Raw genomic sequence first — 15126 nt, forward strand, 5'->3', positions numbered from 1 at the left:
AAAGGTCTAGCTCTGGAATGGACGCCTGGTACTGGAACCACTTTGCCTTATCCTTTCAGTGCACTCTCACCCTACTTATCTGGAAAAGGGTTGGTCCTGGACCAGCAGCATGGGCTTGGAAGCCTTATACTGTGTCCCTTCATCACACTCTAACCTTAAGGGAGGCGTTCATGTCACTCAAGACACACTGGCCAATCAGGGCCTCAAGTCTGAGCTGCCAGTCAGAAGTGGAGGTGGGTGCTTCCAGGCGCCATGTTGCTAGTTCAATGCTGTAGCTGAGGAGGCTGGAGAGGTTTGTGTGTCCTGCTCTGTGTGCTACTGCTGGGTGCTGTGAGGGGAATTCAGGCGAGCTCTGACCTCGCGACATGGTGAGTATATGGCAGCTGCTTCCAATGGGAAGGGGCAGGCGATTGAACAACTGGAGCGAGTATGGTGAGTCCTCCCTGGGGCTGAGTGCGCTCCGCAAACCTCAGCTCCACAGGGCCACGTGTGAGGTTGTTTGTGGTCTTAGCTGCTCTGAATAACTCTGCTCCGGGGCTTCATTTGTGCAGGTTTTGGAGCCTGGGCTTGTGTGTGGAAACTTTGGCAAGATGACATACACAGAAATGCCAGTGTCTTCTACAATTATTGCACTTTGTTTTAACATTTTGATGTAAGATATATTTGGAGTTAACATGAGAGAGTTGTAAATGCCACCTCTTCTCTTGCATGGCAGTCCCATATGAAGCTGTCTTAGACTCCTCCTAGTTTATCCGATTGTGTAATTGTGTCTGCCGACTGCACACAGGTCGTCCCCTTCCCTGCCAGTAGGTAGTATAAAAGCTGATACTCTTCATAAGATGCTTACTTGTCTTAAGTTGCAGCTGTTGTAAGACCGCTCCATCCCAACATTTGTACCTTGTACTTTCTACTTTGCCACACCAACCTCAGTAGAATCTGTGTGACAAGTTCCACAGACTGAGGCGAAAACTTCAAAAGAAGGAGGCCTCCTGGAACCTGCTGTGGAAATCTTTTTTTTTTTTTAAAGATTTATTTATTTTTATATGTAACTACACTGTAGCTGTCTTCAGACACACCAGAAGAGGACGTCAGACCTCATCACGAATGGTTGTGAGCCACCATGTGGTCGCTGGGATTTGAACTCAGGATTCGGAAGAGCAGTCAGTGCTCTTAACCATTGAGCCATCTCACCAGCCCTGCTGTGGAAATCTTGGCCGGAAGAAAAATATTGAGCATTGGTTCTCATGGAAATTTATCTGTTTTATCTTCTATTCTTTTTCTTATTTATGAGATGTGCCTGATAGCCTAGGCTAAGATCTTAAGACTAATGAGTAAGAAACCACCCCTTGAGATGGGGTCACTAACCATGACCTTACCTCCAAGAAAACCAGTGCTTTACTTCATAAATCACTTACCAAATTACATAATATTATCATGATAGATAAAAACTTTCTCAACAATAAAATTTCATATGGCCGCACGTGTGGGCTTTGGTGTATTGTTTAAGAAAGCCTTAAATACAAAGAATTCAAATAGTTTAAATTTACTCTTTGAAGATTTACAAAAAAAATCAGGTACTAGATGTTAAACAATAACTGACAGAGTTGTAATACTTGTTTCTTTATGCATAAAAATCCTTGCTTGAGAACTGCAAAATACATTCAGATTCAAACTGCCTCTGTGTTTGTTTTCTGTTTGTCACTGCTGAATTCTTACTCACATAGCCTTCGAGGACCCTCCACCCAGGGACTCTCATACCTAGCTGGGGTGGTTCCTGGCAGTACTTTTCTTATTCTTTTCATTCTTTGGGATCTTCTATTTAGGACTTTGTCACTGCTTCAGGTCTCTGGTGTACTTAAGAAGTACTTCTGGTTAGTTCATAATGTTCCACCCATAGGGTTGGGGATCCCTTCAGCTCCTTGGGTACTTTCTCCAACTCCACCATTGGGGGCCCTGTGATCCATTCACTAGCTGACTGTGAGCATCCACTTCTGTGTTTGCCAGGCCCCGGCATAGTCTCACAAGAGACAGCTATATCTGGGTCCTTTCAGCAAAATCTTGCTAGTGAACGCAATGGTGTCAGCGTTTGGATGCTGATCATGGGATGGATCTCTGGATATGGAAGTCTCTAGATGGTCCATCCTTTCGTCACAGCTCCAAACTTTGTCTCTGTAACTCCTTCCATGGGTGTTCTGTTCCCAATTCTAAGGAGGGGTATAGTGTCCACACTTCAGTCTTCATTCTTCTTGAGTTTCATGTGTTTAGCAAACTGTATCTTATATCTTGGGTATCCTAAGTTTTGGGCTAATTAACCACTTATCAGTGAGTACATATTGTGTGAGTTCCTTTGTGATTGTGTTACCTCACTCAGGATGATGCCCTTCAGGTCCATCCATTTGGCTATGAATTTCATAAATTCATTCTTTTTAATAGCTGCGTAGTACTCCATTGTGTAAATGTACCACATTTTCTGTATCCATTCCTCTGTTGAGGGGCATCTGGGTTCTTTCCAGCTTCTGGCTATTATAAATAAGGCTGGTATGAACATAGTGGAGCATGTGTCCTTCTTACCGGTTGGGACATCTTCTGGATATATGCCCAGGAGAGGTATTGCTGGATCCTCCGGTAGTACTATGTCCAATTTTCTAAGGAACCGCCAGACTGATTTCCAGAGTGGTTGTATAAGCTTGCAATCCCACCAACAATGGAGGAGCGTTCCTCTTTCTCCACATCCAGTACCAGTACCCTGGAGCTCTTGACTCTAGCTGCATATGTATCAAAAGATGGCCTAGTCGGCCATCACTGGAAAGAGAGGCCCATTGGACATGCAAACTTTATATGCCCCAGTACAGGGGAATGCCAGGGCCAAAAAAATGGGAATGGGTGGGTAGGGAAGTGGAGGGGGAGGGTATGGGGGACTTTTGAGATAGCATTGGAAATGTAATTGAGGAAAAGATGTAATAAAATATATATATATATATATATATATAAAAAAGAAGTACTTCTGGGCATATCTTTGCTGTGTACATCTTCCCTCTGCCTAAGTAGCTAGACCTGAGGTCTTCTGTCCCTGTTTAAACTGTTCAAAGTGTAGCCTGGAGACTGAACATAAGAGACAATTATGAATGGTGGCATCTGGACTGCAAAATCTGTTCTATGCTGGCTCCTCTTTGAGCATTAACCAGTGCTTGATGCATGCATTTATTTAAGAGATATTTCTTTTCTTTTTATTTTTCTTTTTTTTTTTTTTTTTTTTGGTTTTTGAGACAGGGTTTCTCTGTGTAGCCCTGACTGTCCTAGAACTTACTCTGTAGACCAGGCTGGCCTCGACCTCAGAAATCCGCCTGCCTTTGCCTCCGGAGTGCTGGGATTAAAGGTTTGCGCCACCACAGTCCGGCTCTCTTTTCTTTTTTAAAATTGTTCTATTTATTTACATTCCAATTGTTGCTCCCATTCCTGGGCCGGTTTCTAAAGTCTTCACTCCATCCCCCTCTCCTTGGCCTCTGAGATGAGTCTCTCCTCCCCCAACCACAGCCCCACTCCCACCTCCACACACCCCCCCCCATCCCTCTTCCCTGGGGCATGAAGTTTTTCCAGGATTAGGCTCAACCTCTCCCAGTGAGGCCAGACTAGGTAGTCCTCTCCTGCATTTGTGCTAGGTGCCTCCAACCAGTCCATGTCTGCTTAAAGAGATATTTATTTTTCTTTTCTTTTTTTTTTTTAAAGATTTATTTATTTATTATATGTAAGTACACTGTAGCTGTCTTCAGACACTCCAGAAGAGGGCGCCAGATCTTGTTAGGGATGGTTGTGAGCCACCATGTGGTTGCTGGGGATTGAACTCACGACCTTCAGAACAGCAGTCAGTGCTCTTAACCGCTGAGCCGTCTCTCCAGCTCCAAGAGATATTTCTTTTCTTTTTTTAAAAATATTTATTTATTAATTATATGTAAGTACACTGAAGGTGTCTTCAGACACACCAGTCAGATCTTCTTATGGATGGTTGTGAGCCACCATGTGGTTGCTGGGACTTGAACTCAGGACCTTCAGAAGAGCAGTCGGGTGATCTTACCTGCTGAGCCATCTCACCAGCCCCAAGAGATATTTCTTAATTAATGTTCTCATTATGTGTGTAGTGATTTCTCCCTTGGAAGGTGTACTGGCTGGTTTTGTGTGTCAACTTGACACAGCTGGAGTTATCACAAAGAAAGGAGCTTCAGTTGAGGAAATGCCTCCATGAGATCCAATTGTAAGGCATTTTCTCAATTAGTGATCAAGGGGGAAAGGCCCCTTGTGGAAGGGACCATCTCTGGGCTGGTAGTCTTGGTTCTATAAGAGAGCAGGCTGAGCAAGCCAGGAGAAGCAAGCCAGTAAGGAACATCCCTCCATGGCCTCTGCATTAGTTCCTGCTTCCTGACCTGCTTAAGTTCCAGTCCTGACTTCCTTGATGATGAACAGCAGTATGGAAGTGTAAGCCAAGTAAACCCTTTCCTCCCCAACTTGCTTCTTGGTCATGATGTTTGTGCAGGAATAGAAACCCTGACTAAGACAGAAGGCATGTGAATTCTAGAACAGCTGCATCTTCAGCCTTTTAGGAAATCTTTTTCTTTTTCTTTTCTTTCTTTCTTTCTTTTTTTTTTTTTTCTTTTTGGTTTTTCAAGACAGGGTTTTGCTGTGTAGGTTAATTTTTTTTAAATATGGTTTTGTTGAAAATATTTTCTAGACATTTGAGCTGGTATCCTTCTCTATTCCTGTTATTCATAGTTTTTGTCTCCTCATAATACTCCAAACTTCCTGGATATTTTGTGCTACAACATTTTTATATTTAATATTCTCATTGACCAATGTATCCATTTCTTCCACTATATCATAAGTGTCTGATACTCTTTCTTCCATCTCCATTCTGTGGGTCAACCTTGCCATTGTAGTTCTTTACAGTCCTCAGTTGTTCATTTCCATGATTTTCTTAGTCTGTTTTTTTCTTTATTGCTTCTATTTTCAGTTTAAGGTCTTAAACTGTTTCACTTCAACTGTTTTTTCATGGCTTTATTTAAGGGAGCTGTTGGTTTCCTCCAATTATTTGTTTGCCTTCTGGCTGTCTTTAATGGATTTGTTGATTTTTCTCTCATTGTTTGATTGTGTTTCCCTGGATTTCTTTAAGGGATTTATTCATTGCCACTTTAAGGACCTGTATCATCTTCATATAGTTGGTTTTAAGGACTTTTTCTTGTGCTTTCAGCTATGTTGGAATATTCAGGACCTGTTGGGATAGGATAGTTTGGCTCTGTTGCTCACCTGTTTCCCTGGGTGTTGATGATTATCTGCCTATGCTGTTGTCTAGGCATCTGGGTTTGGGGTGATTGTCGGTCTAGGTTTTGATTTTTGGGTTTGTCTTGTTTGAATGGGAGTTTTGTTCCTGCTGTTCTTTTTGCCCTCTGTATTTCCAGAGTGTGTTGGCTAAATGTTGCCTACTTTACTGGCATGCTTGGCTGGTGTGTTCTAGTGGGAATGCTTCCTGGTGTTAGAGGATTGAGGAAGGGAAGGCTAGGGAGATACGATCTTAGCTATTCCTTCAAGGCATAGATGAAGGGGGATGGTGAAGTTTCCTCTGCTGTTCTTTTCCAGTGCTAAGGACAACTGTGAAGATTAGGTCTGTGGTAACATCACATTCGTAGATCTGTGGACAGCCTACCTGGTCTTCTGGCAAGCATGGCATGTGGTTTAACAGGGTTTAACAGCTCAAGTTAGGGCTAGGACACAGAAATGAAGTAGGACAGGAAGGGCAAGTCCGGATGGTATGTTTTTTCTATGAAGGCATAAACAGGGGAAGAGGAAGCTTCCCCTGGTATTCTGTTCCAGTGCTAAGGGAAACTGTGAGAATTAATCTCTGGTAACTGGTAATGGGGTAAGTCTTGTACAGACTACCCAGTCTTCTGGTACGCGTGTTTAATCAGGGGGTGTCTGATCATAGGTTGTAGCTAGGACAAAGAGATCACCAGGAAATGATGTGTATTAGTGAGTGTTCTCTAGGGTCACAGAACTTATGGAATGTCTGACTATATTAAGGAAATTTTATTGTGATGACTTACAGTCTGTAGTCTACCTCCCAACAATGGTTGGCTGTAAATTCAAGTAAGTCCAAGAATCTAGTAGTTGCTCAGTCCCATGAGGCTAGTTGTTTTAGCTGGTCTTGTGTAGAAGTAGATTCCAACAAGTAAATGCAAGCAGGTGAAGAAGAGTGAATCTTCCTTCTTTCAGTGTCCTTATGTAGGCCTCCAGGGGAAGGTGTGGCCCAGATTAAAGGTGTGTACCAGCATGCCTGGGTCTGGGATCCCCCACCCTCCAATTCTTGATTGTAGTTCATTCCAGATATAGTTAAGTTGACAAACAGGAATAGCCATTACAGGATGGGAAGGTGGGATTGTCTGTGGTGTCTGCCTGAGGAATGGACAGTAGGAGAGGAAGCTGCAGCACTAGGGCCAACCATGAGTATTGGGTCCCAGGTAACAGAGAGTGGGGAAGGTCTGGAGGCATCCTACCTTGTCCCATACCCAACATCTTAATACTGAGACATCAGGTTCCCAGGGATCATGTATTTACTTCTTCATTTCTTTACTTCTTTAGGTTTTTGTTGTCATTGATCTGTGATAGACGTTTTGTTTATGAGATAAAAAGTACTGTGTGACTGGGCAGGTAACTGAGTAAATTTTCTTCTTGGAGTTGACCTGAATTCAGATACCAACACTCAAGTGAGGACGCTCACAAACACCTGCTATGTCCTTAGTAAAGGAAGGCTACTGATTTGTTTTAGGGTGGGTTTTTTTTTCGTTGTTTTGTTTTGGTTTTTTTTTTTTTTTTTTTTTTCAAGACGGGGTTTCTCTGTATAGCTCTGGCTGTCCTGGAACTTACTTTGTAGACCAGGGACCTCGAACTCAGAAATCCACCTGCCTCTGCCTCCCAAGTGCTTGGATTAACGGTGTGCACTACCACTGCCCCGGCCTGTTTTAGCTAATTTTATATCCAGCCACTTTGCTGAAGTTGTTTATCAGGTTTCAGAGTTCTCTGGTTCAATTTTTTGGGTCACTTATGTATACTATCATATCATTTGCAAATAGTGATATTTTGACTTCTTTTTTCCCCAATTTGTATCCCTTTGACTTTCTTTTGTTGTCTAATTGTTCTAGGTAGAACTTCAAGAAGTATATTGAATAGATAGGGAGAGAGTGGGCAGACTTGTCTAGTCCCTGACAAGGTTTTTTCTTTATCTGTTATCTTTCATTTAGTTTTAAAAAGTGTGCATTTCCTCACTCTGCTGTAGACTTACATCCAATCATCATCAATCATAGGAAACAAAAGGATTTCTAAGTGATCCTAACAGACACCCTTTTCTTTCTCATCAGAGAATGAGATACTTTTAGCAGTAAAAACTGTTGTCGTCCAGTTTTTGAAACATTAGAATGCTTTAAGGAAATCTCTCCCAATCAGGATACTCCTCTACCCTCAATACAATATCTATAATTGGTAAAGGAATGAACCAGAGTGCATGGGGTCCGTGCTGGCTAGTGATTTCTTTGATTTTGATTTTGACTATAGTCCTGTGGAGTTTTGTTCAAAGGACTATTGCATGTATAGGCCCATCTTTGTGTCTTCTTTTATCAATAGTGCCATTTATGTTATGTTATTTTACTAACTAATTTAATTATATTGCTGTTTCTCTGAAAAATGATAGACCTTTACCTACTTTTGTGCTTTGAAAATTTGCTATATTATGTTATTAGTTCCTTGGGTTTTGTTGTTTGGGGACTTTTGTTTTTTCCGTTTTCTCGGTCCTGTTGGTTCTGGCCCTGTTCACTCTAGTCAGACTTGCTCAGCCCCACTTGCTGGTGATGTATATAGAAAGGTCCCTTTACTGAGGGTGAAAACATCCCTATGTAAGTAGTCCTTGTTTAGATTATATAGATAACTGAGCATGAGACAGTGACCAAACCAGAGAGAAAGCCAGATAACAATTTTTGCCTATGATCTTTGTTCCTTCATTTTGTAGCTTGAGTTTCTATTCTAAGCTCCCAAAGTGATAAACTGTGGTCTGACAGAATCAGCCAAAATAAACCCATTCATTACGTGAGAAGTTTCTGGTTAGAGGATTTAATCGCAACAGCAGAGATGCAAATTAGGACAAAAATGTCCCTTAAAGGTCATCTTGTTGATGGACAAAACTTGAGAATTTGTCTTTTTGATAAATGTGGAAGATATCAGGACTTTAGGTAGCTAAAATCTTACACAGAGTTTTTTGTTTTGCTTTGTTTTTTCGTTTTGTTCTCGTTTTTGGGGGGGTGGGGGTGGGGTGGGGGGGTCGTTGTATGACTTGGATGATTGGAGTTGCCAGAGGCCAGCCCTGGAGTGGATTCTTCTTTCTGGTCTGTTCTTCTTGAGGCAGTGGAGGTGCAAGAGTGTTGGCAGGGTTAAGACTTTGTCTTACAAGATATTTAGGGTTGCTGTATACTAAAAAGTTTACTTGTCCAATTCTAAGTTACTATGCTACTGTAGCTAACCTGCAGTTTCTGGCACTTAGCACCTCTCCCTCAAGCCACAAAGGATTAAGTAAATAGCCTTTGTTCTGTCTGGAACTGCTGCTGGGCTCTAACTTTCAGCAGGAAGAAGAAGACACTTAGAGAAGTGATTATAGAATTTATTACTAAGTTATAAAAGTATCCTATGAAAGCTATCTAAGGGGAAAAGCGAAGAGATTCTAAGCGGGGAAAGGGAAATCATTCTCTAAGTGGGGGGAAAGGGAAAAGATTTCTACTCTAAGTGGGGAAAGGCAAAAAATTCTTTTCTATCTTCTGAATCTCCTTATCTCTTTGTCCCCAGTACTTATACATCTTTCAGCATACATGATCACATGTTACAAAGTTCATCACAAGTTCATACAAAAAATCAAATAAAAAATTGTAATAAATAGAAGTTTACAACAGTGAATGTTTACATGCATCCATTAGCATGCATTACCATTACCATGGCTAAACATTCATCATCTGTCTCAGCTCCACAGGTTCACTGAAGGTTTAAAATCATAACTAAGTTATTAGTGAAGTTTTGTATAGATAAACCCAGTACACCGTAGCTGTCTTCAGACACAGCAGAACAGGACATCAGATCCCATTACAGATATTTGTGAACTACCATGTAGTTGCTGGGAATTGAACTCAGGACCTCCGGAAGAGCAGTCAGTGCTCTACAATTGAGCCATCTCTCTAGCTTACTTCACTTACATCTTGAATAATGAAATTTACCAGAGTGTATTATTCTAATTCCCGTGATGACATGTATTCATGATATTAATACTGCTTGATCCTTCTGATTCACTTGATTTTTAAGAGTGAGACGTTCTTCCTACATGTTTTTGTTTTGATAATTTTGAATGTATGTGTACCTCTGTGTGTCTGGTTCTCACAATACTCAAAAGATGGCCCTGGAACTCCTGAACTTAGAGTAATGAATAGTTCTGAGTACCGGCCATTGAGTCCTCCTATATCTAAGACCAACAAGAGCTATAAAACACTGAGCCATCTCTCTTGCACTAAGTTGTTTATTTATGATCAACATTTACATGTTTTCATTTGTTCATTATTACTTTAAACATCTATTGCCTAAAAGTAAGATCTTATTAATGTTAGAGTTTAACCTGGGGAATATCATGTTCCTAGACTATAAATACAGTACTATAGTGAATGTTTAATTCTTTGTAGGAAGTTCAGTAAAACCCTCTGAGTTTCTTTCTTTCTTTCTATCTTTCTTGTTTGTTGGTTGGTTGGTTTTTGTTCTTTTTCTTTCTTTTCATTCTTCCTTTTTTTTTGGTTGTTGGGTTTATTTGTTTATTTGTTTGTTTTATTTTTGGGGGGTTGGGTTTTTTTATTTTTTTGATGATTTTTGCAGCAGAGACAGGGTTGAAATAGGTATTGCTGGCTTTCTTGGAACTTGTTTAGTAGGCCAGGCTGACATCCAAGTCAACGAGATATACCTGCCTCTACTTGGTGAGTGCTGCAGTTGAAGGCATGAACAACTATACCCAGCTTGTTCATAGTTTTTTGTAGTTCATAATTGTTTATATTGATTTCTCAGTGGTGCTAATCTGTTTGCTTCTCTCTCTCTCTCTCTCTCTCTCTCTCTCTCTCTCTCTCTCTCTCTCTCTCTCTCCCTCTTTCTCTCCCTCTCTCCCTCCCTCCCTTTCTGTATCTGTCTGTCTGTGTCACTGTCTCTCTGTTAAGTGGCATTTTGTTTATTAGGCTATTTGCTGTTCAAATGGCACAGCAATGGCAGGTGAACCTCATAATTTGGTTTTCTTCTAAAATGATTTCATGATTATAGCAGGATTTCTCTATCATGGACTAAGTATGCAAATCACCAGAATTATATGAATATATTGTCAATGAAGTATTCCTTACAGTGTTATCACTATCATGCTTTGTGTTGTACACATGTATGGGATTTTAGGATTCATTGACCTTTGATGATGTGCATGTACACTTCACTCGAGAGGAGTGGTCCTTGCTGGATCCATCTCAGAAGAGACTTTACAAAGATGTGATGCTGGACACCTACAGGAATCTCACCACTATTGGTAAACCTGAATTTTCCTCTGAGTTTTAAAATAAGGGGGCAGGGAGGGGTTACAGCTGTTTCTTGATTATTGATGCTCTTCTGTCATCTTGAATGAGAATAAGGAACAACAAGGTGAACAAAGGCATTTTCTAAGATTCACTGTAGATAATGGCTTACTGACTAATTTTCAATATATCACACATTTTCTGGTACTACATTTTAGGATACAATTGGGAAGACCATAATATTGAAGAATATTGTCAAAGTGGTAGAAGACATGGAAGGTAATTTTTTTTTTTTTTGTGAAACCTGATTCAAATGTGCTTTTGAAGAAAAATTGCTATGTTTAATGAGAGGGGAAGTTTATGAGAGTTAAGAATGTTGTAGAGAAACCTTAGTCCCTACCTTATACTTCATGTCTATGAGGAACAAATAGTCAAGCTGTGTGAATACAAGGTCAAAACCCTTTATTATTCTTTTAATAGGTATATCATATGTCATAATGGATACAGGCCATATGACCATAGGGATATTGAAAGAAACAGAGTATCTTTCTTTTGTAGAACTATTGGTAGTCCCGACTTTGAGGAGACTTTCAGAATGTGATACAAGTTTGTAATCACTTAGTTTTTCAACTTCATTTGGAACACAACCTCAAACATATACTGCAGAAAATTGCTATGAGCGTTAGGAATATGGAAATTCTGTTTGTCCTTCACTTTTCCAATATTGTATGACTCACAGTGTAAGAAAAGTTATGAATGTAGAGTGGTAAATCTGTGAATTCTTGCAGTTTTCTTCAAATATCTGACAAACTTAATATAGAAAAAGTCTAGTATAAATGTGAGCCATGTAATAAATGCCCTTACCATCACAGTTATCTCTAATGATGCAAAACAAGCCACAATGAAGGGGAACATCAAGACTGTAAACAATGTGATAAAGCCTTAAGATCTCATTCTACTTTACAATTAGACCAAATTATAAAATTAATTTGTACACATAAAAAATATTCATCAGTATAATGAGTGTGATAAAACTTTTACATGTTCTAATTATTATTGCAGGCACCAAAGACGTCATGCAGGAGAGAAACACTGTGAATATACACAATATGATAAAGTCTTCACATATCACAGTCATCTTCACAAGCATAAAGAAATTCAAACTCAAGAGAAACCCTCTGAAGGCTTTGAACATATTGAAGCTCTTGCATGTCATAGTAGTCTTCAAATACATAAAAGAACAGATACTGGAAAGAAACCCTACAAATGTAATCAATGTGATAAAGTCTTTTCACAACAGAGACATCTCCGAACACATGAAAGAACTCATACTGGAGAGAAACCTTATGAATGTGATCAATGTGGTAAAGCCTTTGCATATCAGTCTGCTTTGGTCTTGCATAAAAGAACACATACTGGAGAGAAACCCTATGAATGTGATCAATGTGGTAAAGCCTTTGCACATCACTTTACTGTGGTCTTGCATAAAAGAACACATACTGGAGAGAAACCCTATGAATGTGATCAATGTGGTAAAGCCTTTGCATATCAGTCTGCTTTGGTCTTGCATAAAAGAACACATACTGGAGAGAAACCTTATGAATGTGATCAGTGTGGAAAAACTTTTGCACAAAGAAATCATCTCCGAACACATAAAGTAGTACATACTGGAGAGAAACCCTACAAATGTAATCAATGTGATAAAGCCTTTTCACAACAGAGTCATCTCCGAATACATGAAAGAACACATACTGGAGAGAAACCTTATAAATGTAATCAGTGTGGTAAATCATTTGTATCTCATAGTCATCTTCAAAGTCATGGAAGAATTCATACTGGAGAGAAACCTTACAAGTGTAATCAATGTGATAAAGCCTTTTCACAACACAATAGTCTCCAAATGCATAAAAGAACACATACTGGAGAGAAACCCTACAAATGCAATCAATGTGATAAAGCCTTTGCACAAAGCAGTAATCTCCAATATCATAAAAGAACACATACTGGAGAGAAACCCTATATATGTGATCAATGTGGTAAAGCCTTTACCCATCGATCCTCTGTGGTCTTGCATAAAAGAACACATACTGGAGAGAAACCTTATGAATGTAATCACTGTGGTAAAGCCTTTGCATATCACAGTACTCTCCAGTACCATAAAAAGAATCATACTGAAGAAGCCCTGTGAATATAATCACTGTGGTGAAGCCTTTGAAAATCACAATAGTCTCCTGAAACAAATGGAATCATTTGGGAGAAGAACCCTATGAAGGTATTTAACATGGTAAGGTCTTTGCACATTTCTATATTCTTCATCATTATGAAAGTATTCATATTGTAGAGAAACCATATGAACAAAAGAAATGTAAAGCTTTTGCATATCAAGTTATCTCTTAATGTAGAAAAGAACAGATATTAGAGAGAGATCATACAAGTATGACAGATGTTATAAAGCATTCTTACAACACAGTTATCCCGGAATACATTAAAGAAAATGTAGTGGTGAGAAACACAATGAATGTAATCAATGTAGTGAAACCATTGCATAACAAGGTCATCTTTGAATATAAGAACATATACTGGAAAGAAGCCTTATGGATGTAAGCAATGTAATAAAGGCATAAAACCATTTGTTCTGGAGAGGAACACTATGAAGGTAGTTAATATGGTGAAGTCTTTGCATGTCACAGTTGTCTCCAGATACACAAAGAAATAATACTGGAGAGAAACTCTACAAATAATAGTTGGCAAGATAAACCATTTTTATGACACAGTTTTGTTTGAATACAACAAAGAACACATACTGAAGAGAAACCCCATGAGTGTAAGCAATGTGGTAAAGCCCTTTCATATTAAGGTTAACTTCAAATATGTAAAAAATTATATACTGGGGCAAACACCTCCAAATGTAATCAGTGTGATAAAGCCTTTTTCCATCACAGTCATCTTCAAAGGCATGCAAAAAATCATCCTGGAGAGAAACCTTATAAATGTATATATTATTGTAAATCTTTTGGACATTTCTGTAACCATCATCTTGACAGTATTCATAGTGGAAAAAAACCCTGTGAGTGCAAGCAATATCACTGTTATCAGCAAATGCAGAAAACAATGCATAATGGAGAGAAACCTTACGAATGGACTCACTGTGGTAAAATCTTTGCATATCAGAGTCATCTTCAGATATATAAAAGAACACATACTGGAGAGAGACCCCAGTAGTGTAAGCAGTGTGATAAAGCCTTATTACATGACAGTCATCTTCAAAGGCATGCAAAGAATCTTACTAGAGAGAAACCTTATGAATATATTTAATATTGTGAAGCCTTTCTAAATTTCTGTAATCATCACCATGACAGTGTTCTTACTGGAGAGAAGTCCTGTGAATGCAAGCAATATTGCAAATCTTTTATCACCAAATGCAGAAAAGAACACATACTGTAGAGAAACCATAGGAATGGGCTCAATGTGTTAAAGCCTTTACACATCAGAGGAGTCTGAATACATACAAGAACACATTCTGGAGAGAAACCCTATGATTGTAATCAATGTAATAAAACTTTTGTGTGTGACAATAGTCTTTTTTTTTTTAAAGATTTATTTATTTCATGTATGTGGGTACACTGTAGCTCTCTTCAGACATACCAGAAGAGGGCATCGGATCCTATTACAAATGGTTGTGAGCCATCATGTGGTTGCTGGGAATTGAACTCAGGACCTCTGGAAGAGCAGTCGGCACTCTTAACCACTGAGCCATCTCTCCAGCCCCGACAATAGTCTTTGAATATATAAAAGAACACATACTGGAGAGAAACTGTATGGATGTAAACAATGTGGTAAAGCCTTTGAATATAGCAGTAGTTTTTCATGATAAAAGGAAATCATAGAGCAGAGAAACCCTATAAATGTAATTAAATGTGTTAAACTCTTACATTTCAGTTTAGTTTTTACAAAACAGTAAAATCTTTACTGTGTAACCAATCTGTTAAAGCCTTTGCGTATCACAGTAGTCTTTGAGCATGTGAAAGAGCTCATAATGAAGAGAATCTGACTATAAAGGATTTGGTAAGATCATTATGTTCAGCTACACAAGATTCTGTGGAGAAAAATAATCTGACAAGTGTCATCCTTCTATTCAATCAAGCACAGTGTTCCTTTTTATTTTAAATGCATCTGCAAACTCATCTGGACAAAATCACTATGGATTTAAGTGATAAGGTAATAATAACCCTTTTAGATTTCACACTTCACTTTACACAAAAAACTCATCCAGGTTTTAATATCCAGGTGTGTATTAAAGTCTTTTCTGTTGCTGTGATAAAACAATGTCTAAGGCAACTTATAAAACAGTTTAATTTGGCTTATGGTTCCACACCATTTAAGTATCACTAAATCAGTTGTGAGACATGGCAGCTAAAGTGGAAAGCTCAGAGCTCAAATCTCCAACCTGCAGCATGTATCTAGGAGTGGGAACTAGAAATGTCATGCAGATGTAAACTCTCAAGTGACATATTTCCTC

General features: G+C 39.1%; 1 protein-coding gene across 3 annotated transcripts; it reads left to right on the top strand.

Moving 5' to 3' along the window:
• The first annotated feature begins 3283 nt into the window (after nt 1–3283).
• LOC115029032 (uncharacterized) lies at nt 3284–12887 on the top strand. Of its 3 annotated transcripts, XM_085841856.1 has the most exons (5): nt 10501–10621; nt 10826–10886; nt 11670–12070; nt 12239–12769; nt 12850–12887. In XM_085841856.1, the coding sequence occupies exons 1-5, from the start codon at nt 10588–10590 to the stop codon at nt 12885–12887; spliced, it is 1065 nt and encodes a 354-aa protein (XP_085697982.1). In that variant the 5' UTR covers nt 10501–10587. The 3 variants fall into 3 exon arrangements, with proteins under 3 accessions (XP_085697980.1, XP_085697982.1, XP_085697981.1); XM_085841854.1 differs by lacking the exon at nt 12850–12887 and adding an exon at nt 3284–3319 and having other exon boundaries at nt 10495–10621; nt 11670–12795; XM_085841855.1 differs by lacking the exon at nt 12850–12887 and having other exon boundaries at nt 11670–12607; nt 12692–12795.
• The last annotated feature ends 2239 nt before the right edge of the window (nt 12888–15126 follow it).

Source organism: Mus caroli, unplaced genomic scaffold (assembly GCF_978045245.1).
Source record: "Mus caroli unplaced genomic scaffold, Mus_caroli_1 scaffold_8, whole genome shotgun sequence".
NCBI lineage: Eukaryota > Metazoa > Chordata > Mammalia > Rodentia > Muridae > Mus > Mus caroli.